The sequence below is a fragment of the Ceratotherium simum genome, chromosome 11, assembly GCF_057802395.1.
Source record: "Ceratotherium simum simum isolate JZ-2026a chromosome 11, ASM5780239v1, whole genome shotgun sequence".
In the NCBI taxonomy this organism is placed as follows: domain Eukaryota; kingdom Metazoa; phylum Chordata; class Mammalia; order Perissodactyla; family Rhinocerotidae; genus Ceratotherium; species Ceratotherium simum.
The window spans coordinates 59,793,378-59,819,976 of record NC_141910.1 but is presented as its reverse complement, the minus strand read 5'-3'; the positions used below and the strand labels follow the sequence as shown (position 1 = coordinate 59,819,976).

The window sequence follows — 26,599 nt, the reverse complement described above, 5'->3', positions numbered from 1 at the left end:
TTCCCCCACTTTCCTACTTATTCATTTCTCAGCCCTTTAAAGACCTGGTAAACTAAAACTGCACTGAAATGTCTTCATCAAATTACCTCTCTCTGGAATATGCGGAAGACTCAGGGCATGTGTTACAGACCATCATTAGAAAGCTCCTATACGCTCCCGCCAGAAGGGCTGCACACAGGCACCCGGTACTTTTCAGGTGCTTTTCTTGCCTTCATTCCTCTGCAGATGCTGTTAGCTCTCCTTAAAACGTCACCCGAGGGTACCGGCCGGGTGGTGCAAGCAGTTAAGTGCGCGAGCTCTGCTGCATCAGCCCGGGTTCACCAGTGCAGATCCCAGGCACACACCGATGCACCACTTGTCAAGCCATGCTGTGGCGGCGTCCCATATAAAAAGTGGAGGAAGACGGGCATGGATGTTAGCCCAGGGCCAGTCTTCCTCAGAAAAAAGAGGAGGATTGGCAGATGTTAGTTCAGGGCTGATCTTCCTCACAAAAATTAATAAATAAATAAATAAAACGTCACCCGAAGACATACTTACCCTTCAAAACTCAGTGCAAATGAAACCTTCTCTAAGTAGAAACGATGTCCCTGACATCCTCACGCACTGATATCCACTTATCCAGCACCCAGCACAACCGGAGCACACAGCCGGGGAGCAAGTCATTGTTCCACAGATTAACTATATTTTAATTATTTGCTTAGACATTCTACAGGAAATGTCATAATTTCTTATCACTCCCAGTACAGTACCTGAAACAGTATATACTCACTGATGGTTTCTAAAGTAATGGATTATATTTTAAATATTTTCATACATTCAATAAACATTCATTACAGGGCAAGTACAGTGTTAGGCAGTGGGGATACAAAAGTGAATAAGACATAGATCTTTAAAAAGCTCAAAATCTTGTGGGGATGACAGACAAGAAAATGAATAACCATGGTGCAGATAAGTGCTTTGGACAGAAGCACACCAAAGGTATTCCGAGGGCTCAGAGGAAGAGCACAAAAAGGGGTACGTAACTCCTACCAATGTACCGTACAACAGAGCCCCACAACTAAACTTCTCTAATAATGCAGAAAGTCCTTTTTAAAATTTCTGAGAGTGTCAGGAAGAACAGTAGATGACAAAACAAAAATTACACTTTCTAGGACAATATCAGTTACATGCTTTGTTTGCTTTAGCCTCCAGTCCTCATGAAAATTCGACATAGAAAGTTAAAAAAGGAATTTTACAGGATATGTATGAAACAAAAATGTTGAGTCTTTGGCTGAGTTTACTGCAAACCAATGAAAGAACTGTTTGTTAAAATTTCAGCCAGCAAGACTGCAAAAAAAAAAGTTTCAAGACTCAAAAATACAAATAATCATGCCCTCAAGCATTTGCCATTTTATGAAGGTGAAGGATTTATATCTGGCTTTATTAAGCAAAGACTACCTGTGACCAATATTACTTTGAGGCTAACCCTATCATCATTATGAGTCTATGTTAAAACTTTTGATACTGAAAGAAAAAGCATATAATCTGAAGATTGACAGAATTCATCCCTTAGAGACTGCTATGTTTCCAATAAGTAGAAGATATTCATGTGACAAGAGTCTGTAATAATTTTAAGCTAAGCCTTTTAACACGGAACACTAACATTTACGTATGTAGGTAAATAGAGAAACACATAAACATACCTATGTAACAACGGACATTAGACACAAAGTTGAAAAGTTTCAATAAACAGAAGTGAGTTACCAAGACCCTAGAGCATAAAATCTTTGAGGCCAGTATTTCTCACATTTGCTTGTATCACCCCAAGAGCTTAGCAAATTACAAATACTTAGAAGGCAGACACTAACATTTGATTGTTAAGGCTGAATGTGAAATCTGGGGGAAAAAAAAAAAAAAAAAAGACTAGTTCTCAGATTCAGAAAATAATTCAATGGGTTTTCAATTTTTGAAATCTAATAATTTTTCTAATACCATATCCAATAAACTACTCACACACTTTATAAAAAAATCATTACTTTGGGAAGTTATAGTGAAATGGCAACAAAATATTTGATAATGAGTTTTAACAAAATACTTAGAACAAGATTTGGAATTTTTTTAATGTTTCTTCCATAGCCACTGGGTAGAGGGAATGGTAAATCTAAAGTAACAAATATCTTCTGAAAACAAAAAGTCAAGAATTTTTGAAAGCTGTCCCTATTAATAGACTGATTTCATTACAAAAATCTGGAAAGGGCAAACTCACTTTTACAAGCAACTAAAGTGTTTTTTATGGAAGAGAGGTATGTACAAGCAGTGTACTAATAATAAAAGTGATTTAATGGCAAAATTCTTTCTATAATCCTCAGTTTATTACATACTAATCATTACTTTGCATACCAATTCCTATACAATTATATTTCCCACTTAAAGCAAATGATGGCAGTATAGCAGTTGTGAGGTTATTATGGATTTTAGACAGACTAACCTTATAATTATTGTATTAACCAGGATACTTCTGAGAAAATTGAGCGTTATTAATAATTTTACCATGACAACAGGCATAAACTGGTACTGGACCTGGCAAATCAAGAAGTATGCTTGCTCATTCTTGTTTTAGAGAATACCATTCTAATTAATAATAGCATTGCTAGGTTTTTAAGTTAGTTTTACAAATAAAACTTGATTAAAGAGGGAATAAATATTAACATTTCCTTACCAATATCAATGTATTTGGGATCCAAGGGTGTGCCAATAGAATTACAAAGAACTAGCACAAACTGTGGACAAATAAAACAAAAAGAATATCAGAACTCCTGCTATGTACAACAAAGGAAATGATGCCCAACATCATGCTTATCTTTTTTTCAAGTATCACTAACTGGCAAATAATTGATAAAACTGTTAAGTGCAAAGAATAGCAGACAAATATAAAGATAATCTACAGCACTAAAAATAAAGAAATACGGGGGCTGGCCTGGTGGCATAGTGGTTAAGTTCTCGAGCTCCACTTCAGCAGCCCAGGGTTCACAGCTTCAGATCCCGGGTGCAGACATACGCACCACTTATCAAGCCATGCTGTGGCAAGTGTCCCACATATAAAGGAGAGGAAGATGGGCACAGATGTTAGCCCAGGACCAATCTTCCTCAGCAAAAAGAGGAGGATTAGCAGCAGATGTTAGCTCAGGCCTAATCTTCCTCACACAAAAAAATTAAAAAATAAAGAAATATGAATTCAAATTAAACCAAGGCTGATTTCTCAATATAACAGAACACTGTGGTTTTTAAGAGGCCACTTAAGAAACATAAGTACACTGGCTACTTGTCATTATTTATACTTCTAAAATTCCTGATCAGCTATTACCTCAAAACTCATTTTTATCCTATAACCAGCTATATAAGAGCCAACTTAATTTGTTACCATTGCACCAAATGTTTCCATCTCGTTCTCCTCCTTGGAAGCAATATATAAATGACATGAGAAATTCAAAAAAATTCAGTTAATTCAGGAAAAACATTATCTAACCTAGTGAAAATGACTTAAAATGCCCATTAGTTAACACATACACAAATAATTATCAATGATTAACATTAGGAAAAATAATCAAGAATAATGCACATTTAATATCACATTATTCTAAAGTGATAATTTTGTTTTTCTTACTGCTAGTCACCTTTTCTATATCTTGTACTAAGAATACTATTTTACTTAGACATTTTACTGATTAGCACAATGATTTCAAATAAGCCAGTTCTCTATGTACTGTTTACATACAGACTTTCTTTTTTCAGCATCTCAAGTAAAACTTGTCTAATTTCATAAAAATATGCTAAATGCCAAAAATTATACTAAAATACTATAATTTACTCTTTTACTACTTATAATAAGCTTACTTACTGCCACAAAACACCACAAATAAATTTTATTTTTTAAATTCACTTATCATTTACATGCTCATAGTTTAAAGAATCAAACAGTTCCAGAAGACTTCTTACTAAAAATAGAAGTCCCTCCTAACTTCCCACTTCTTGCCGCATACAGTATTTACTTTCAGCTCTTTTAACTCATCCTTTTGATATTTACCTCCACATGTTTATAATGCTACTTCTTGTTTTGCTTCCATTTGGGGCATTATCTATAGACTTCCCACCATCAAAGGCAAAGTACGTGGCTCTCTTTCACTGCCCTTTCCCAGTCTCCCATCACACAGGAACACACTTCCATCCCTCCATCTTTCCATTTATAATTTTGTTAGATCAGAATTTAGGGTTTTATATTTTATTATACTTCAATTTAAAAGTTTTTTTAATTAAAAAAATCCAGGGCCGGCCCGGTGGCTTAGCGGTTAAGTGCGCGTGCTCCGCTGCTGGCGGCCCAGGTTCGGATCCCGGGCGCGCACCAACGCACCGCTTCTCCGGCCATGCTGAGGCCGCGTCCCACATACAGCAACTAGAAGGATGTGCAGCTATGACATACAACTATCTATGGGGCTTTGGGGGAAAAAATAAATAAATAAAAAATTTAAAAAAAAAATCCAGTGAGTACATCATTTTGACTATTTAAATACTATTCACAGCCTGAGTCAAGTGTATCATGATTTATTCTCCTTTCAAGCACATTTTGCTTTCCCTATAGTTGGTAATTGTCTTTATTTTTTCTCTTTGCTTAGTTTTCTCTGTATTTATTACTAACTCAAGTCCCCAGGGACCCCCCAGTTATGTATGTCTCCCCTCAAATGTTCAACCACATTAAGTATTCTATTAATTTCATCTTGAATTTCTTTTTGAACCACATGAGCTGCTCTCATCTAATAACTCCCTAGGCACGTGCACAACCATCAGCTGGTACCACTCTTGACCATCGCTGTTGGGTTATCCTTTCTGCCTCTTTCTCAGTTTATCCCTCATTTTGGTAGACCATATCCTAAAGTAACTTTCTAAGATAAGGAAGCTTGGAAGGTAAATTTTTGGTGACCTTGTACATCTAAAAATGTCTTTATTCTACCTTCAATTTAATTGGTAGTTTGCTTAAGACATGGAATTCAAGATGGGAAATCATTTTCCTTCAGAATTTTGAAAGAAATTCTCCAAAGTACTGCTGTTGACAAGGCAAATGCCATTAGGAAACCTGATCCTGTGATGTCTGTTTTTCCTCTGTGAAAGCTTGTGGGATCTTCTTTTTATCCCCAGTGTTTTGAAATTTCACAATGATGTGCCTTGATGTGGAAATATTTTTATTCACTGAGCTAGTCACTTTCAATCTAGAAACTCAAGGGAAATTTTCTTGAATTTTTTTTTCAGAATTATTCTCCTCCATTTTGCCTGTTCACTCTTTTTAGAACTATTATTCAAATGCTGAACCTCCAGGATTGGTCCTCTAATTTTCTTATCTTTTCACTCCTATTTTCCATTTCCTTGTCTTTTTACTCCATTTTATAGTTTTCCTTCATTTTATATTCTAACTCTTCTGCCAAATTTTTTACTGTTGTTATCACATTTGTAATTTACAAAACCTTCCTTTTCTATAGTATCCTTTCCTTGTTTTATGGATGTAATATCTCTTAACTCTGAAGATAATTTGAAATGATGATTCTTTTGAAGTGTTCTTCTGCATAGTCTCTGCTTCCTCCCAGCTCTTTCCTCCTTGTGTTTACTTTTGTTGTCTGTCTGTTAAATTAGATGTTTTCCTCAAATGTCTGATAATCTTTGTCTACATGCTTATAGAGTGTGACACTAAAAAGCTATTTGGAATCTATTTGTTTATGGGTGGGCCTCCCTGACTCTGGTTTTCACACAAAGGGGATGGGAGGGATGTTTCCTTGGGCACTCCCAATAGGAGTGCTTTTAGAGGTCTTTTCTCTTGAACTGGTCAGATTCTCCAGAAAGGACTCCTCCAACCTCCTACCTGAGAGCTATCTGCTTAGCTGCCAGCGTCCTGAGAACCAAGTGGAAAAGACAACAGGGGGACACTGAGTGGTCAACTTTTCATTGAACTGCCTTGTTTTCAGCAGATTTCCTCCACCCTTCTCTATGCTCGGTGCCCTTCAGTGCAGAGACTCTTTTTATCCCTCCTTGAGAGTGAACCCCAGTCTCCCCAGGTGGTGGAAGGGCAGGTGCCTAGGGGCTCAGTAGAGGGAAGGGCATCTAGGAACCTTGTTTAAGTTTTCTCCTCCCTGCATAATCTCTGGTACTTCCAAATTGCTTTTGTGTTTGTTTCTTTCTCTACCAGGTACCATCAAGTCCTGTGTCTCTCTGGGATTCTGCGATGTAAACTGGTTGCTTCTTTGCTTTCTCCACCGATGATTTAGGATTCAGCTTTCTTAGGTCTGCTAAGAACCTAAGAAATAATTCACCTACTCTCTAACTTCCAAAACTATGTTGCCATTTCCTCTCCCTTTCTGGTCCCTATGGGCTTATGACTTTTTAAAAAATAACTTTACTGTTGTTTTAGTGAGTTTCAGAGAGAACAGAGCCCAATGTGGCTGTTCAAATGGCTGCCTTAAACCAAAAGCTCTATACTTTTTAATGAAATAAAATGATTTATAACACAGCCAAAGACAATGGTGGTCCTTTTTTGAAAAGTTTATATGCTTCTGCAAATATTTAAATTGTTAGCATACTTTTTAAAAAGGCATTACTTATATTATTTATTTTATGCTATGAGACTGATTTTTAAAGCAATATAACTCCAAATAAAAGTATATTTCTCAATGTCAAAGCTACCCAAAGTGTTATAATGGTCATTGTTACATAATTTCTTGAGCATTTATACTAGACATCTGGATATTCATTTTTGCTTGGAATTTTAACTTGGAAAAGGAATGTAGTATTTTAACTATATTTAGGAGACAAAAAGCTTCAGTACTGAACTGGTCAATATGAACTGCCAATCAATTAGCTGACTGGAGGAAAAATCCAGGGGACACAGAACCAACAGAGTCACATAGTTCTCCAAAACAGAGGTCTCGACACACATGGCCAATAGACTCAATATTTTGCTGTACCTTCCAGTACAGGGGCTGTGCTTGAGAAGATAGATAACTATAGCCCAATTCTGCCAAGTAGCTAACCCATCTAAGTTTTAAGACATCCATGAATACCTACCTGAGGATGATTTTCATCAGCTTTCGTAGCCAAAATGCAGAAATCTCCACAGGTAGTAATAGAAATGAGACTCTTCACATATTTAACATATTTCTCATTGTTTTTCGTATCCCAAAAGACAACACAGTACTCAGGACGATCAGGTCTGGTATAAGCATAAACTACAGTATTTGAGCAATAACCCCACTAAGAAGAAAGGAAGGAAGAAAGGGAGGGAACAGAAAGAGGGAAGAAGGGAGAGAAAGGGAGAAAGGACATTTAACAGTGGGAAAGAAAAATCACATTATTTTTACTCCAGAAATACTGCAGGTATGTGGTTTATCAATGCTGAAAAAATATATTCTTAAGAAAGACAGAAGGACTGAATATTCAGCTTAATACCTTTTCTCACTAAAATAACAAAAAATCTAAGAGTAATACAGACAGTTATAAAACAAAGAATGTACTGCAAAAATAAGTTTAGTTTGTTTAACTTTCCTTATTTTAATTTGTATGATTTAAGCTTCGGTGGTAAAAATTTCAGATTTTTCAACAGTCAGTAATAACTGCATGGGGGACAAAGGAAGAGTGACCCCTGTCAAAAGTTTAATTCCGGGTCCCCAAGCCAAAATTCAAAAACAGACGCTTTGCCTCTTCTCCCCTATCCACGTTTTTTATATTTGTTTTTATCAGAGTAACAGATGCACATAGTTTATAGCCAAATAATTCTACATGGCTTATTCAAAACAAATGCAGACTCCTCTGCCTAATTTCCTCCCCAGGGAAGCCATTTACAACTCTTTTAGCTGTACTCTTTGGTGTTTATCTCCATATCACATGTGTATTGATTATGGAACTTAAACACTTAGAGCTTTCCCTCTCCCAACATATTTACATGTAATTTTGAATAAACCAATATTCAGTGTCAACATTATGATGACTGTTTTTACTATTCAAAGTAAGCCATGTTTACTTTTTATACCATAATTACCTTTTAAAATAAACTTTTTACTTTAAAATAATTTTAGATTTATACAAAAGCTGCAAAGATAGTACAGAGTTCCCTATACTCCTTTCCATCTTCCCCCATTGTTAATATCTTTCGTTACCACAGTACATTTGTCACAACTAAGAAACCAATATTGATACACTAGTATGAACTAAACGCCATACTTTATTTGGATTTCATTAGTTTTTCTCTAATGTTCCTTTTCCATTCCAGGACCCCATTTAGGATTCATTACATTCAGTCGTCATGTCTCCTTAGGCTCCTCTGGGCTGTGACAGTTTCTCAGTCTTGCCTTGTTTTTGATGGCCTTGACAGTTTTGAAGAGTACTGCTCAGGTATTTTGTAGAATGTCCCTCAATTTGGGTTTGTGTGCTGCTTTTCTCATGTTTAGATTGGGATTATCAGTTTTTAGGAAGACCACCACAGAAGTGAAGTGCTCTTCTCCTCATGTCACATCATGGGGTATGTGCCATCCATGTGACATCACTGACGACCTTGATCACCTGGACAAGGCAGTGTCTGCCAGGTGTCTCCACTGTGAAGGTACTCTCTTTTTTTCCCCTTTCCATACTCTACTCTGTGGAAGTGAGTCACTAAATGCAGCCCACACTCTAGTTAGGGGAATAAACAGGGGACTACGCTCCACCTCCTGGGGAGGGTAATGTCTCAGTAAATCAGAATACTTCTATAAGGAAGATTTGTTTCCTCTCCTCATTTATTTAAGTAATTTATATCAGTTTGTACGCATGGACATTTATTTTATAATGTAGGTTACAATCCAGTGTAACATCATTTATTTTGTTGCTCAAATCCTTCCAGCTTTAGCCATCGGGAGCTCTTTAAAGCTGCCTCCCTTGTCCCTTTGACACACTCCCATCCTCTTGTTTTCTGAGCACTTCCTTACTCTCGGGCACTACAAGACGCTCCAGGCTTATCTTGTATTTTCCCTGCCCTACTCCTAGAATCACCCATTTCTCCAAGGTGCTTTGCCCTTTAAAAGTTAGATATAGAAGTTTTTCATAACAAATATTCTTAGTAGTTTACTAGATCAATCTCATACTGCAGAGCTTCTTTTGGATCAAACGTTAAATCTAAGATAAAATATTGATGAGTTATTATGCTGCTTATTCTCATTTTCCCCTTCTGATCCATTCTCTGCCCTTCTCTAACCTGCTCTGTGCCCTCGAGGCTGACCTCTATGAACTCCATGGGCTACCTTGCTTTCTGGTTTCCAGTTGGGTTTGGCCAACAGAAGGCACCAGCAGGTAGAGAGATGGACAGAAGTGTTTATTCCCCTAGTCGTTCTCTGCCCCGCCAGCTGGCAGTGGCTGTGCTCCTGCAGAGCAGCCCCTCCTGCACAGCCACAGCTCTCGTGGGGTCCAGGAACAATACTTCCTTACCCTGCCCACTGTTGCTAGGCCCTGGATGCTTGCTTTGTCATCCCTTGCTGGTATACCTCTGTAATAAACCCTTCATCAATCCTCTTCAATTATTCCTCTGAGTGGGCCATCTGTTTCCTGCTGAGACCCTGACTGTTGGAGTATTTTACTAATTATATATAGTATTCTAGAAAAGTTTACTAGTCCTAAGGTCTTCACACTAAAAAAAGCTTCCTTTCAGCTGGTTTCTAAAACAAAGAGGCTATGAATATATGCAAGAAATACATAGTATACTGTGAGCTATAACAAAATTATTCCATCAAAAACAGCTTCCTTTTTTTTACAACTGCTCATAACACTCACCTTATAATCAGGTCGAATATTTGCAAAATATATGAAAGAATCAACAGCTAGTGCAATTTTCAGTCCACCTCCTTCCCAAGATAGTGCAGACATCTGCTTTCCAGGAACCTTCAAAGTACCCAGATGCTGAAAAAAATAATTATATTGAACCTAAAGTATCACACTTAAATAAAATACAAATTCCCACCAACCACTTCACAGGGATCAATTGTATGAAAATTACTTTGTGAAAGGTTGCTACTCACTTCAAAATAATTTTCCTTGAATTTTTACAATGAAAAATATACACATGATAGGAGACATTTACAAACTATAGCCAAAGAATTCAGTATCAAATTTCATTAAATCTAAGATGTCAGAGATGTAAATATGCATCTTTATTTTTATGTACAACTAAGGAAAGAAAAAACACATTGCTAGTGAAAACAGGACAACTTTTTTTGTCTGTGTGTGAGGAAGATCAGCCCTGAGCTAACATCCACGCCAATCCTCCTCTTTTTGCTGAGGAAGACCCGCCCTGAGCTAACATCTATTGCCAATCCTCCTCTTTTTTTTTTTCCCCTTTTTCTCCCCAAAGCCCCAGTAGATAGCTGTGTGTCACAGTTGCACATCCTTCTAGTTGCTGTATGTGGGACGCAGCCTCAGCATGGCCGGACAAGCAGTGCGTTGGTGCGCGCCCGGGATCCCAACCCAGGCCGCCAGCAGCAGAGCGCGCACACTCAACCGCTAAGCCCCGGGGCCGGCCCCCAGGACAACTTTGATTATAAGATGCATCTCAATTTTAGAGTTGTAAAAATTGTGCTTCTTGGAATCAATGAATTATTGTGGTAGTAAACTGAACCTTCAAGCCTTGCCTCTCCCTTTCATGCCGCAAAGCCAACCAGGCCCCGTATCCTATTGCTTCCGCTCCTCTCTCTCCTCCACTACGGCTGCCTCCTTTCCTGACTGAACTATGGTAACAGCCTCCTACCTGCAATTTTTACCTTTCATCTCTTTCCTCATTCCCACCCTCTACCCCTCAAATTCAATCTTATCTTTCCGGAACACAAATCTGATAAAATCCTACTCTGTTTTAAAAAATTTTTAATAATTTTTAAAAATCAATAGCTCCCACCATTACATTCTTTAGCATAGTATAGCATGCCTTTTCCCATCTGACCCAAAACTACTCTCTCTGCCTCAATACCCAACTATTCAGCCATAATTACTGTGTTCTCCCTCAAGAGGGAACTATTAGGCCCCCATACCTTTGGTCCATATAACATCCCTCCCACCTGAAATCCTCCTTTCCTTTCGCTTCCCCTGTCCTACTGTTCCTTATCCTCCTGGAGTACTTCTATTTATCCTTCAAGATACAACTCAAAAATTGTTTCATGCCCTCTTCCCTCCTTCTATGGTTCCAGAGAATTCAGACAGTGAGCTACTTGAGAGCACTAAGTATATCATATTCACATTTATTTCCCTATCCTTTAATAGACTGCTCAGTAAACAGGTATTAAGTAAATAAATGTATCATGCATTCAAATTAATTTCTTCACATACAAATGTAGTACCTTTTATGGCTAAATTAATGAGTGAATAAATGAATGCAAAGAAATTTTTAATGTGGCCATAAAAAGAAACCATTTTTAATCTGTACTTATTTGACAAAACACTATAATCCCAAGAATTTTAACAAATTGTACTGCTATCCCTTGTTCTTAAGCAAATATGCCCTAAAATCAAATTTAATGTATTAAACTCCATTTTGCCAGGGAAGCCAATGGGGAAAAGAAAAACTCTAGGAGGGTCACTCTGTCCTGCTGCCTGTGTGAAATCAAAGGGAACAAGCTGGCACTCACAACAGCACGCTTGATGCTGACAACCCACACTGGGAGAACAGGGCCATCTCCCAAATCTGCAAACCAGCCAGGTGGTGGCAGCAGCCAGGAGAGAAAACCGCCTTGTAGTAAGCACTCACTAAGCACTGTGGTGGGCATTTTCTCAGTGTTATCTCCTTCAATTTTTACAACAGCACTGTGAGGTATTACCTTTATTTCAGAAAATAAGTAAACAGAGTCTCAGAAGTTAAATAGCTTCTCTAAGTCAAACTACACTGTGGACACGGAATTCAAAGCCAAAGCCAGGTCAACCTGACTACAAACCCCTGCCAGGGCTAAGACCACAGTGCAGAAACCGGAAGACCCCAGCCCTCAGAATGAAAGGCAAATTCTACCCTGAGGTTTTCCTTAACTTTAAATCTTCAGATAACTTCCTTCTAAGTTATCTGCCCTATCTTAACAATAACAGGTCCAAAAATAAATCCCCCATAAATTCATTCAAAAAATATTAAGTGACTAATATACTCTGAGGAACTATGCTCACTACTTTTAATTACAGCCACACAAAAACCACTTACAGTTTTCAATTTAACACATAACACATCATTTTGCAAGATAAAGCAAATAGGCCTTAGAATCCATGTTTTTCTACTAGGAAAAGGCTGACCTAACAAAAATAAACAGATTAAACAATATAATGATAAATAAGCCAACAGCAACAAACGAACATAATCAACAAAGAATGTGAATTAAGAAGGAGGCTATAAACATTAAAATAACTAGAATTCAAATTTTTAACTATTTAGGAACCTTTGGAACTCTGCTTTTGTTTTATCTTAGCTTTTACAACTACCAGAAATATTGTTAGCTGACAATGTATAGAGAACACCTATTCCTTAAGCACATTCTAGTGGGTAACTGAGATATTAATTCAAAAGCATCAGCTGACACCATTTCTTATCCTTACAGAAATTATTAAAATATATTAAAAATATTAATACTAAAATAACTGGTGAGGGCTTTTGTGTAGCCAAAAATATACATTATTGAAGTCTATAGTGAATTTATAAAAACCAACAGGGTATTCAAAAGGGACTGAATATAGTCTAGGGTTAGAAGATAAAACAGGTACAAATTTATTAAGCTTAGTTATTAGTAAGTTCTCATTTTCTAAAATCTTTAAAAGTCACAATATATCAATCCTCCTACTTGATATTTCCCAATGCCATTTCAAAAAAATTCTCTTTAAAAATTAAATTAATAATACTATTGAGAAAGATAACATGAATTTATGAAAATGATGCTTATATTTTAAGGTAGCATCACCTAAGATTAATTAGACAGATTTTCTTAAAATAACTGATTACTCCACAACAAACTAAAACTATTAGAAGGCTGGGAAGGATAGACATATATGTACGCTTAGTATCTATGCACATTTAATATATCACATTAAAAATCAGAAAAATTAATCTGAAACAACTAAATTATACTTAAAAACAACTCAAAAGCCAGCTATGAAAAGAGATGCATATTCAGATCACAGAGAAAATATTCCAAATAACTACTCCACAGTGATTTCTTATGTGAAACATCTAGTTTTCTAAAAGTACAGATTATAAAATAAATTCCACGATAAAATACAACTATGAAGATTTATAATATGAAGATGTCATTCAAAGACATACACCTGATATCTCATCATTTTTACTCAAAATGTCCCTAAAAAAAATGACAAGTTTATACCTTTTCCTCCATTCTTTTTTCCCTTACCTTACTCGCTGCATATTTAAATGGAAAGAAAGAAGATAAAATCTTTAATACATTTACCTCACCAAATGGAGTGTAAAATTGCACAGTGTTTACGTCTTTATCCTGAGTGACGGCCTTCTGGGAGCCTGCCACAGCTAACACGCTGCCAACATGGTTCCACTGGATACTTACTACATACATGCCAGTATCAATTAAAACAGGATCTAGTCAAAAAGAAAAAGTGAGGTGACTGGTAAAATACTTAGCCTAGAGAACTTTATAATTTTAAGAACAATTTTAAAATATTTTTTTAAATTCTCCACACTAAAGAAAAACGACATACTCTGGTCACTCTCGTGTCTCATTATTTGGCATCTCCCGTTGTCAAAACAAATAGCAAGGCAAGGACAATCTGGCTCCACGTAGCCTTCTGTGCCATGGTACCAGTGAATTCCAGCAATACTGATTGCTCCAGTGACATTCACCAGACAATTCAGTTTCATTTTCATCTAAATAAAATTAGTTGGGTTAATATTTTATATTTTTAAATAGATCAGCATGAATAGAGTACTGTAGAAAGAACACTGAAATAGAATTTAAAAATCTAGTTTCCAATGTAAGCTCCATCACTCACTAGTTTAGCAACCCTTGACAAATCACTTCACCTGAATTTCAGTTTTCCCCATTTGCAAAATGAGGATAAAAAAAAAAACTCACAGAGTTTTTATGAGACTCAAATAACAAGAGATATATGAAAGTACTTTGAAAATAGCAAACGTCATATAAAAGTTAGCTACTATCACTTCCACCAGGGGGTGGATTTATGTAATGTCCTAACCCTCACTAAAAACAAAATCGCCTCATAAGTAAGATCAGAGATCTGCCATAGCCAAATCTGGCAAAGCCAGAATTTTTCTTGAGATTATGCTACCTGAGACCATTCTACCCACCTTCTTCCCAGGACCTGATTTTTCTCCCTCACTGTTTAAGTCTTCCATTCTTTTTACAAACAACCTTTGCAATTAGTAGCTTGCTACAAAAATATCTTTGGTATCACACATAAACTTTGGCTTTGGGTATTAGAAAACCCAAAGATTAAACTGCACTTCATCCTACTCATTACCCCTCAGCTTCAATACACTGAAATCTCGTCCTGTCCAGCCTCCAGAAAACCAGAACTAAAGCTATCCTCTACATGTCACAATAACTTACCTTGAAGCAACACAGAAGTCTTTTTTTTTTTTAATTTTTTTAATTTTATTTTTTCCCCCAAAGCCTCAGTAGATAGCTGTATGTCACAGTTGCACATCCTTCTAGTTGCTGTATGTGGGACGCGGCCTCAGCACGGCCAGACAAGCGGTGCGTAGGTGCGCGCCCGGGATCCGAACCCAGGCCACCAGTAGCGGAGCTTGAGGACTTAACCGCTAAACCACGGGGCCGGCCCCGGAAGTCTTTTTTAATTAAGAAAAAAATCTTTAGACAATTGGGAAAAAAACCTGAATTGAAGACTTTCTTGATTACACAAACCATCATAATAAATAAATGTGTATACAGATACGAGTGATATATAAAATTATCATATAAAATTGTATAAATAAAACTAATGCATATATATATATATACTTACTATAAAATTTCCTTGATTATCATAAATGTGTATTTCTCCATTTGCCATTCCAAAAAGTAAGACTTTACTATCCGCAGACCATGCTACATGGCATAACTGAATACCCTTCAGGTCTTTTCCCCAAATACGATTCCCTAAAACAAAACATAAAACATACTTATTCCATTAAAAGTTCAAGGTCATGATCCTCCAACAACTGCTCTAAAAGTCTTTGTTTCCCTAAAGAGCTCTCACATTCTTCACAGTATTCATGCATTTGTTCAATTTATTCAATCAATAAATATTTACTGAGCGTCTACTCTGTGCCACACACCATACTAAACATTTGAAACAGTGACTGTTTCAGACTTTCCCCCTTCTCTTCTAAATTCTGACCCAGGACCTCACTCCCAATTAGCAGATGAACCCATCTTCTACTTTGGAAAGAAAATAAAAGCTTTCAAAAAAAGAAATCCTTCATTCCCATTTTCAAATATTCAGAACATAACTGAATCCACACATCCTTTCTGCTTTGCCGCCTAATACAAAGGAAGACACCATCTAAGGCTAATCCTTCCACCTATCCTCTGATCTGATCCCTTCCTAGCTTTGCAAAGATCTCTCTCTATTGAGGGACTTAGCACCAGGCATCGTAATTGCTTGGTTACTTATTCCAGACTTAGATCTGGAATACTTTTCATTGTTGTACCTAGTGCCTAGAACGACAGCTTGCGACTTTATAGGTTCTCAGAAACATTCATGGATTACATGAAGTTACACCAAAAAAAAAAAAAAGAAAAGAAAATGATCTTAAAATAAATTATTTCTCTATCGACAGTTTTACATTAAAATAAAGGTACAGACTTTCAGAAGACCCAGTTTTATCCATGTTCTAGAATTTGAAAAACAGGTTTTAAGGCTACAAAACACAAATAACAATGACATGCTTAGCTCTAGTAAAAAAAAAAAAAAAAACCAGAGATTGTTATAACTCTATCTACTTTTTGAAACTAAAATCTACATATTTATTTAGTCTAACAAGTGTAAAGATAAATTATATAATCAGGCAGACATATTTAAAATAATACTGAAAAATTAATTCACTTTCAGTGCCACTGTAGGAAATTTTTTAAAAATAGATTTTTCTCTTTGAATAAACTTAAAAATAAATGGTTCTTGGGGCCTGCCCAGTGGCGCAAGCAGTTGGGTGCACGTGCTTCACTGTGGTGGCCCAGAGTTCGCCGGCCCAGATCCCAGGCGCGCACCAACACACCGCGTGTCAGGCCATGCTGTGGTGGCGTCCCATATAAAGTAGAGGAAGATGAGCACGGATGTTAGCCCAGGGCTGGTCTTCCTCAGCAAAAAAAGAGGAGGATTGGCAGATGTTAGCTCAGGGCTGATCTTCCTCACAATAAATAAATAAATAAATAAATGGTTCTTGAATGTCATCAAATTTTATATCAAAAGTTTTCTCTTTTTATGTTTATTTTTCTGTCAGAATGCTAACACATGATAATTTAAATTTCTAAAGATAAAAATGTCAGCTAAATCTTGATCTTAGCTCTGTGTGCAATCAATGCATTACCATCCACCGAACCAACTATCACAGCCCCGTCTTCGTATACAATGCAGATCTTCTGCCCATCAGCATTCCAGCTCATACTTCGAACCACTGATTTATTTCTATTGTTGATCATTTCCTCATACCAAGAGCCTATTTTCACAAATAAAGAAAAATCACAAGCCAAAAGTTACATATCTGTTAAATAGTATTTAAGGGCTGAAAATATTCCATAAACTACACTGTGAAATAAAAATTGCAAATTTTTCTACAACCTGAGACATTAAACTCTAAAACTTTCAAATCTAACATAAACAAAATGAAAAATTAACTTAGGCCTTGACTAATAATTGCTTCAAAGATTATCACAGAAAACATAATAAATGCCCATCTTTTTTCTCTTTCTCTATCTCTGCTTCTTCCTTTCTTTCTGTCAACTAAAAAATAAATCTTCATTTGCTTTTACAGGGCCAAAACGAACTTTTCTTAAAGCCTAAGTTTTCCCTCTCGAACACACTTCAGATAATAACCAAAGAAAATTCAGAATAACCACAGTAACTTTATACATATGCATAAACTCTCTAACGATTAATTGTAAGCATAGTAAATAAAAGCATTTTCGGTAAAAACTTGAAAATAATTTAAAACTGCTCATAGCGTATTAGTGATATCACATCACTAATGCTGAGTGACAAAACCATTCTTGTCGTGGACAGGGCTGGAGTGAGATGTGACTTGTCTCCCTGCATAACCAAAGGTGAGGCAAATCACAAGGCTATTTTGTTTTGTTGCTGTTTTTTAAAAGGCTTGACTCCATTCTGGTATAGGGAACTCTGGTCTGCAGCTAAGCAAATAACCATGTAATCTGGAATAACTAGTCAGAGCAGGGTATTAACAGAGTTAGGACTAAGGCCCAGAGAAGATCTACCTGGAGGAAAGAAAAAGTTTACTCTAATCTCCTGTACTTTCACGCTGTGGTCCCTACACACACACATATACATTAAAAAAATTAATTCATGTAATCAGCATATTTTTTAATTAAGAATTTTTAAACAGTATACCCTGAATATTTTCAAAACAACACACATGAACTAAGGTACCCTTTCGTTTGAAAATGATGGCTACAGGCCTCAGGAGAACGTGTACTACGAGTTACTGTTCTGGTAATAGTGATGCATCTAAATTAATCCTTCTCTCACTTGCTCTCTTGCGGGAAAAGACACAAATTGTGAGCTAGCAGTCAGAGCTGAAAGAAAATCTGCATCCATGAGAGAAAAGGAAGTTAATTGACTCAATAAAGGAAATGAATTATGGCCTCTGACTTGTTAATAAATGTTTTCATCTACTGAGCTAACTCCAGCCACTGACTACATGGAAACTAGTTCTTTTTGGAAACCTGGATAAAAAGAACTATCTCAAGCAGAAACCATTCTACTAAGAGTCTAAGTTCATTTTGGAGATAACCAAGTCACCTAAGTCACTTTCTTAACACAAGGTCACAGTTAAAAGGAAATAAAGTTAAACTGAAAAGGAGGCAGCAAAAAATCCCAAAATACCATCACTGTGCTGTTAGGATGAACTCCTGTTGCTGGTTAAAAGTGGTCCATTTCAAAGACATTATTTCCCTATTCAAATACTGTAATCCAGACTCCAATCTGTGAAAGATTAAATAAGCTCTCCTGACATACCTTTATATAACATCCACACAATGATAAGCCCATTTTGATCACTGGTAGTCAACTTCTGATATTGTTCATTCCATGTTACAACTTGAACAGAACCTGAAAAATTATAAGACAATTTAGAAACTAAAAAAAAGGCTAGAATTAATTTCAAATTTAGATTTTTACAATAAACACCAAGAGCAGGTTAAAATCAATACAGTTCCTGTGCAACTAACCAGTCTTTAATATTACTCAAAAATATTCATAGGATGCAGCTATTACTATCATTCATTTTCTACAATGACACTGTTTTTCATGTTTGTTCTCATTTCATGCCAGCAAAGGCACCTATTAGTCAGCTGCCAGAGGTGCCATATATCAGACGACAGAAACAGTGTAAGTATGATTTACCCAACTGGCCTGACTCCCAAGGATTATAATGCCCAAAGGACAGCATACTAAGTACTTAGGATTTGGGGGCGAGAGGCAAGGGGGGTGGTTTGATTTTGGCTGATATGTCCCCTAATCTCTCTTCCCCACCCCCTTGTTTTCCATTCTATTAGTAACACACTCTTGAGCCTATCTTAAACCTCTGGGTTATATGAACAATTGATTTATTTTTTGTTTTTTAAATCCTTAAATACTTCAATGTATATTTCCTAAGAACAAGAACATTGTCTTTCATAACCATATTACAAACTAGGAAATTGAACACTGACACAATGTTATTATCTAACTCACAGTCCATATGCATCAACTGTCCAAATAACGTCCTTTATAGATACTTGTTTTTCTCATTCCAAGATCCAATCTAGGATTATATAGTGCATTCAGTTGTTATGTCTCTTTAATCTCACAGATTCTTAAAAAGGATTATACATCCATAGATGGATAATGATATTTTTTAATATACAAAATAGCTACTTTTTTCAGATTTACTGAAAATGTTAAATCGTGTAAAAGTTGTTGAATGACACTAGGCTATATTAATTATGGCTCAACAGAAATGATTACTTGAAATATTACCATTATTTAAAATGTTGGCATTTCTGCATTAAGTAGATGGTTTCTAAAACCTAAAGACAATACTATTTAAATACAATTTAAAAAATTACATGACTCACCACTATGACCTTCAAGAGTCTGATTCATAGAAAGGTTACTGGGGGCTGCAAGACCTCTCAATTTTGCATCATCTAGAAAAACAAAAAATACTCCGGCAAATATATAAAATTGACAGATTATAAGATTTTGACATGTCTTGCTCTTTTGAAAGAAGTTCCTTTTCCTGGAAGATAGTTTTTTTTAAGTATGCCTCATTCTGATCTATTTTTCTCATGGTGGAAACATGGACATTAATACATACCTCCTTGCAAAGATATTATTCTGGTAAAATAAAGTAAAATGTGTAAAAGAACACTGTTCATTCATTACATTAAATACATTAGTAATTATTACTGCTACTTATTCCTTCCTAAAAGATCACAAATAAAAATATTTATGACACATAGATTGAAAACTTGGAAGCATAAAAGGGATCAAAAAGCAAAGACTTGGGAAACTGGTTTTTATGATATTTTGCAGAATCTTATATTCATTCACTCATTCATTCATTCAATAAATATTTGTTGAATGTCTACATTGTGCTATTGACTGTGGAAGGTTCTGGATACAAAATGATGAATAAAATAGTTAAGGCCTCTCCCCTCAGAGAGTTTATAGTCTAATGAGGGGATATATACTAAATACATACTCACACACACAAAAATACATATATATGCATGGGGAAGTAAAGGCATAATGAGAGACAGTAACAGAGCGGGATTAATTTAAATTGGAATGGAGAACCAGGGAAGGCTTTCTGAAGAAATGATATTTAAGCTGGGACTGTTGGATAAACTGGAGATAACCAAGTGAGCTAGGGAAAGGGGGGGAAGTATTGCAAGCTAGGAAACAGCAAGTGCAAAGGCCCTGGGGTAGAAGTGTAAAGCCTCTGACAAACTGAAAGAAGGCCTATGTGGTTGAACTAGGGGAGACTGGCATATGATGAGGCAGGAGTGATTAGCATAGGAATAAGGTTTTTGATGAAGGTGATGTTAAGGAGGAAAAGAGGAGGTTTCTAGCTTGAGCAAATGGGTGAAATTAAGATATTTACTGCAATGGAGAGAACTGAAAGAAGAGAGTTGGGAGAAGAGCAGGAGTTCAGTTTTAGACACCTGTATGAGTATGAAATACCTGTGAAAGACTCCAGTGGAGATGTCCAAATCTGAAAAATCAGGACTGGGCTGGAGATATAAATTTAGGAATCGTCACCCCACAGGTGGCACGTAAAGCCATGGTAACGAAAGAAGCCTAGAGAGCATGTAAAATGGAGAGAGAGCCCAGAACCAAGTTCTCAGAAGTCCCAAAGAAGAAAAGGAGAATCTAGTCAAGAGACTGAGAATTTACTGGAGAGGAAGAGGGTGGGGAAGTAATATGCTTAAATATAGCAATAATTTAAAACATCTGAATTCTCCTTTTGTCTTGAAAAATAATGTTTTAAAGACAGAAGGAAAGGTCGAATGTGTCCATTAGATTTAGAACATGAAAGTCCCTGGTGAGGGAGATAAAGGAGGGAGGAAGAAGACTGATGCTGAGAGAGGAGGGAGAGGATACGTTAGTAATGAGGTCCCGGAGAAGGTGAGAGGAGTGGGCTCCAGCAAAACATGTGGAAATTGGCCTGTGGGAGCGGAAGGGTTACCTACCTCACCATCATAACCTGATGTAAAAAGATGGAGGCAAATGCTGGTTCTAGTTCCCTTTCTTCTAAGGCAAGAGAGTGAAAACTGGGCCTCCTGCTACTGGGAATGCAAATGAGTGCAAACTTTCAGGGGAGTAATTTGGCTAAACATATTAAGAACCTTTATAAACGTACATTCCCTCTGATCCAGTGAATTCCATTTCTAGAAATTTATCCTAGAACGTAATTAAAGGTTCATGCAAAGATTTAGATGCAAAGATATGGTTGTTTTTTTTTTTTTTTTTTTTTTTAAAGATTTTATTTATTTATTTTTTCCCCCCAAAGCCCCAGTAGATAGTTGTGTGTCATGGCTGCACATCCTTCTAGTTGCTGTATGTGGGACGCGGCCTCAGCATGGCCGGAGAAGCAGTGCGCCGGTGGGAGCCCGGGATCCGAACTCGGGTCGCCAGTAGTGGAGCGCACTCACTTAACCACCAAACCACGGGGCCGGCCCGATATGGTTGTTTTAATAGTAAAAATGTGGATACATCTAAATGCCCAACACTAGAACTTAATTATTATATATCAACATAATGGAATACTAAACAGCCATTAAAAATGATGCTACAGAAGACGTTTTATCGATATAGAGGTTGTTGTATTATATTGATGAATGATAATAACTTAGCTATTTGATAGCAAAGCTACAAAACCACACTTACAACATAACATCTTCAGCACAACACAATGCTTGATATGTAGTAGGCATGTAACATCTGGTGGTTGTTACCAGAGGGATCTGCTGCATCACAACTATTATTATTAAATACAATATACTGACCTTGTTAGAATCTTCCAGCTATATTTCTCATATTTAACTCTTTCAACATGATTTACACTCAATAAGTTCAAAAACAAATAATTTACTCCATTTTCCAAACCTCAAGAATCTATTTTCCATCTCGCTCACTAATTTCAAAGAATACCCTATACTTCATCAAAAGGGCAGAGAGAGAAAAAAAGCAATTTTTTTTGGAAAAGCCTTCGATGTTTTACATAATGAATGCATTTCTTAATGTAACTAAAACTTGCTACATGTTTTAAGCAAAATAAAAAATACATATATATACATATACCTGCTTGAAAGGCATAACAGAGAAAAGTTATTTTAACACAGTTAAGAAAACTAAAGCACTGAAACATTAAATTATTAAACATCAGAAGCCAATCTCTAATTGGTACATAAGTATCTACCTGCCTTTTATTCATATAATTAATCTAGCACATGAAAACAATTATTCTCTCTTTGCTTAGGCTGTCCACCAAGCACTTTGTGTAATGGTTACAAAGACATAAAAATGAGACAAGCTTAGTTTCAAATCCCAGCTCTGCCACTTACTGGCTGTGTGCCCGTGGTTAACCGATCAGAGCCTCAGCTTTCTCATCTGGAATACCTACCTCTCAAGATTACTGTCAAGTCAAATGAGATAGTGAAAGTTAAGCACCCCATACATAGAAAATGATCAGTAAACATTTATGATTCCAACCACATTCAAAACTGTAAAGCAGCGCTACTCAAAGTGTGATCTGAGAACCAAGCAACACCAGTATCAATAGAAATGCAAATTCTCAGACCCTATCCCAGATCTACTCTGGGGCTGGAGCCCAGACATCCATTTTAACAATCTCTTCAGATGATTCTTATGCCTGATAAAGTCTGACACACAATACTGTAAGGAATTCAAAATGTAATTTAGTTCAACCTCTCATTTCACAAAAGCGTGAACTAAAGCCCAAAGATATTCAGCAATTTGCTGAAAGTCCTTCAGAAGTCTTATGGCAGAGCAGCGATTCCAACTCCAATCTCCTTATCTAGATCTGCAATTCAGATAGGGGATTATCTAGATCTCCAATCTAGAGCAACACTAGGGATGCTAAAGAAATGTGAAATTCTGCTTTGTGAAGTTTGCTATGATTCCAAAGAACTAGAAGAAGAGAAATTAAGCTGTAATGACAAGAGACTTATTAAAAAAAAAAAAAAAAAAGTTTTTTTTTTTAGGGCCTTCGCCCCTGGTGCAGTGGTTAAGTTCCTCGGCGGGGGGTTTGCAGGGCCAGATCCCAGGGGTGGACCTACACACTGCTCATTAAGCCATGCTATAGTGGCATCCCACATTGGCCCTGAGCTAACATCTGTGCCAATCTTCCTCAGCAAAAAAAGAAAAAAAAGGGGTTTTTTTAAAACCCCGTTTTCTGTTCTTGGGAACTAGATACATAATAATTGACCCATCTGATAAGTGGAAAAGATGAGATAGGCCTACAAATAATCTGCCAAAATGTGAGATTTTGTGACTCACTGAAATGCTGATTCACACGATTTTTACTAGACTCCTAATAATAAAGCACAACAAACAGACATAGCACAAGACAGCACAGTGGCTTAATTTTCATTTTTCATTCTTTTTCACTTTTCATCAATAACTTCAGCAAAAGCCACCTGACGTTTACATTCGATATTCTCTGAACTTTATTGCAAAAATGCTCTACAAAAACACAAGATGTTTGGGATTTTGTTTTTTTCCTTTTAAAAGAATTAGAATTGCATACTAACGAATACCATGAGCAAATCTCACTGAACAAATGACACAAGCCAATCTTCCATCAAGTTCAAACATTTGGGCTTGCATTCATTTACCTGTCTGTGTCTCTAATTTCAAAACTTTCAGTAATCCATCTTCACCACCACATGCTATGAATCCTTGGTCCTTGTTCCAAGATATGCATTTCAGCTTCACATTATTGGGAATGGCAATCTGAAAGGCAACCACAACCACTCACACAACTTGTCACGAAGGAGTCGAGAAGTGAGTCCACAGGAGATGAAGGCTGAAGAAAATCCCCCAAGAAGAAAGACGGTCACCCTTATGAAAGAGTGAGCTGTTATGATGCGGGCACAGTCCCCTGAGCTTCCCCGGGCCCTACCATTTGGGAAAGACAGAAAGAAGAGAACAGGAGAGAAGAGCAGTGACTGCGGAGGAACCCCTCACCGGAGTCACCAGATAAATTTGGGGGGGGGGGCGGTTAGGAGGTATAAATCCATACCATTAGTCCATATTCCCTTTCTACATACAACACTTAGGCTACTCTTTTGTTATTACGTTTCTCTTGCCCAGGGGTCCGGGATGATCCAAAGAATTTAAGTCACCTGGATCAGCAACAGGTGCAGGGGGAAAGACAGGCAAGCACGCAGTGCTCTGCCCTGCTGACCCCCCAAAAGGACCTAGCCTGGGGCAGTAATGGGAGACAGTCGTGCGAGGAGGCTGCCGCCCCCCCGCTCCCCCCACGGACTATCTGGGACTCGAGGATCGGCTGGAGGAGGTCAGAGGCCGGTTGGGGTAGGATGGCGAAGCCGCGATCAGGCGCCTGGCTTCGCCGGCAGGATGCGGGAATCGCCCGCAGGACGCCAGAACGGAGGAGAAGCGGGGGCGCCCCCAAAAAACTCACTTTCTTGCTCAGGTAAAAGAACATCCTGGGAACCCCGACAGGACGACCCCCGCCGTCAAGGCCCGCAGCACGAAACTTGTTCTCCGTCGCCAATCGCATGTACCAGCGGCTTGCAGAAGCTCCCGTCGCCCTGGCAACCGCCGCCGCCCGGTCGCATCCGGGGCGCCGAGGGCACTTCCGGTGTCGCCCTCGCACGGGCCCCGGGCGTCGTGCGCCTGCGCGGGCAGCGGGGACCTTGTAGGAGCGGTGGTCGCGGGGCCGAAGATGTGGTTGGACGTGGAGTGTTTGCTTCTGGGCCTTTTTGCCCCCTGCTTGGGGCCTCGTCGCTGACCCTCAGCGCCTTGCCGCCTCGTCTCAGCTGCCCTCAGTCCTTGAGGGCACGGAGCACCTGCCACACCTGGGATGGTCGCGGTGGAGCTCGCCTGAGGTGTCAGGATCGACTCAGGACAGGCGCTCGTTCAAATGAGGTCACAATGATTGGGTATTTTGTAAGCCCCAAAGTCCCAACATTGTTGAAAGGGAAAATTCATTTACTGTATTTGGTAAACTGACACCGTCGGCCACATGAAATTGGGAATGTGCGTTTTCAGAGCTTGCAAACCTTCCCATGCGCTTTTGGGAATTGGAGAACCCTCTGGAGCAGTTTGGGGACAGGAGATTGTGTTTATTACGTTTGTTTCAGAACTTTTTAACATCTTATTTAAGCTGTTACTGCAGCCCAAGAGTCCTTATAAAAACAATATGTATGAGCTTTGGGCCATTACAGCATATGATTGCAATTGGGGTATAGCCTTCCATTTTTAAATACTAATTGAGGTGCTTGGTATTTTCTCTCCTGGGGTCGACTGTTGAATATTCTCTTCTTGTTCTACCATATTTCTTTCTTCAATTCTCCTTTGTCCCTTTTGAATGCTTGGAGAGTTACAAATCACCACAATTTTAGGTATAGGGCAGAAACTCGCATGAAATTATTTAGTCTCACCGTTTTTTATTTCTCTCTGGTTTTTCCTTTTCCCACATTCTGTAGCTACCACTGTTGATTTGTATAATCTAGCATGTACTTTATGCAGCAGTAGCTTCTTTCCCCATCTCAAGCAAATGTTCAAATCCTCTGACCTGAGTCTGTTTGCCTCACCCAGCACACTCAAGAATTGAAATGGTCCTAATGCCTTTCCTATCAAATCTAAACCCCAGCTAAAATCAGATCTTCCTTCAATCCTAAAATGTCTTTACTATGGTGCCCCCACTCTAAGAAAGCCAATATACTTCCTGCAACCTACCATTCCTCTCTGCTTCCAAGGCCATTTTATATATCCTATGATGTCCTTACCCTCTTGGCCAATTGTGCCTAGCCAAACACACAAAGCAGGTCTCCCTGGGAAATTCTTTCCACACATAACCCCCATCCCATTCAGATAATATATGCATTTCTTTTCAAATGTATGTGTATCTGTTTTTTCAGCACCAAACTGTAAATTCCTAAGATATGTTGGCACATGCTCACAGGCACCCTACACTGGACTCATGAAACAAATCAGTATTATCTAAGCCGGGGGATTCCAATCAACTGGTCAAGTTTAAGACATGATTAGTTGAAGCTAGTTACTGATGGTCACACTGTTTAAAAATCATCTTTTTAAATACCTTTCCCTAGTTCTTGCACATGAGCTCTTATTCCTTATATAGCACCATTTCTCTGTGATATATTAACATTACTGACTCTATGCTCAAATAAGTTTGGAAAATAACTACTGTATATCATGTCCTTTCAAAAATGTTAAGAAATAACAATATGTTTCATATAATATATACTCCCTTGATGTATTTATTTTTCATTTCTTCCCTTTAAAGTTTATATTTTAGATTTTTGACTGTTTTCTGGGTTTACATCTGAGGTTATATTTGCTTCTCAGGCACATATATTAATGTACCCTCAACAATATTTTATCTAAATTTAGATAATTTTGTTTTATTCCCTCTCCCATGACATTCTTGATTAAAGCCTTTCTATTTAACCTGAACTTACTTTTTGTTTGTTTGGTTTTTTGCTGAGGAATATTCGCCTTGAGCTAACATCTGTTGCCAGTCTTCCTCTTTTTGCTTGAGGAATATTCGCCGTGAGCTAACATCTGTGCCAGTCTTCCTCTATTTTGTATGTGGGTC

General features: G+C 37.6%; 1 protein-coding gene across 2 annotated transcripts in view; it reads right to left on the bottom strand.

The window, feature by feature from the left end:
• The window catches only part of WDR35 (WD repeat domain 35), a 56,076-nt gene extending 31,504 nt beyond the window's left edge, over nucleotides 1-24,572 (bottom strand). Inside the window, exons 1-11 of one of the 2 annotated variants that reach the window (XM_004418298.3) lie at nucleotides 24,437-24,572; nucleotides 23,628-23,745; nucleotides 19,341-19,412; nucleotides 18,241-18,333; nucleotides 16,577-16,705; nucleotides 15,013-15,146; nucleotides 13,729-13,894; nucleotides 13,464-13,609; nucleotides 9,814-9,939; nucleotides 7,084-7,269; nucleotides 2,699-2,759 (exon numbers count right to left, since the gene is read on the bottom strand). In XM_004418298.3, coding sequence (XP_004418355.2) covers nucleotides 2,699-2,759; nucleotides 7,084-7,269; nucleotides 9,814-9,939; nucleotides 13,464-13,609; nucleotides 13,729-13,894; nucleotides 15,013-15,146; nucleotides 16,577-16,705; nucleotides 18,241-18,333; nucleotides 19,341-19,412; nucleotides 23,628-23,745; nucleotides 24,437-24,535 — 1,330 coding nt within the window. In that variant the 5' untranslated portion in view covers nucleotides 24,536-24,572. The remainder of the gene's footprint in view (nucleotides 1-2,698; nucleotides 2,760-7,083; nucleotides 7,270-9,813; nucleotides 9,940-13,463; nucleotides 13,610-13,728; nucleotides 13,895-15,012; nucleotides 15,147-16,576; nucleotides 16,706-18,240; nucleotides 18,334-19,340; nucleotides 19,413-23,627; nucleotides 23,746-24,436) is intronic. The other variant, XM_087437113.1, reaches the window with a different exon arrangement.
• Nucleotides 24,573-26,599: the final 2,027 nt, after the last annotated feature.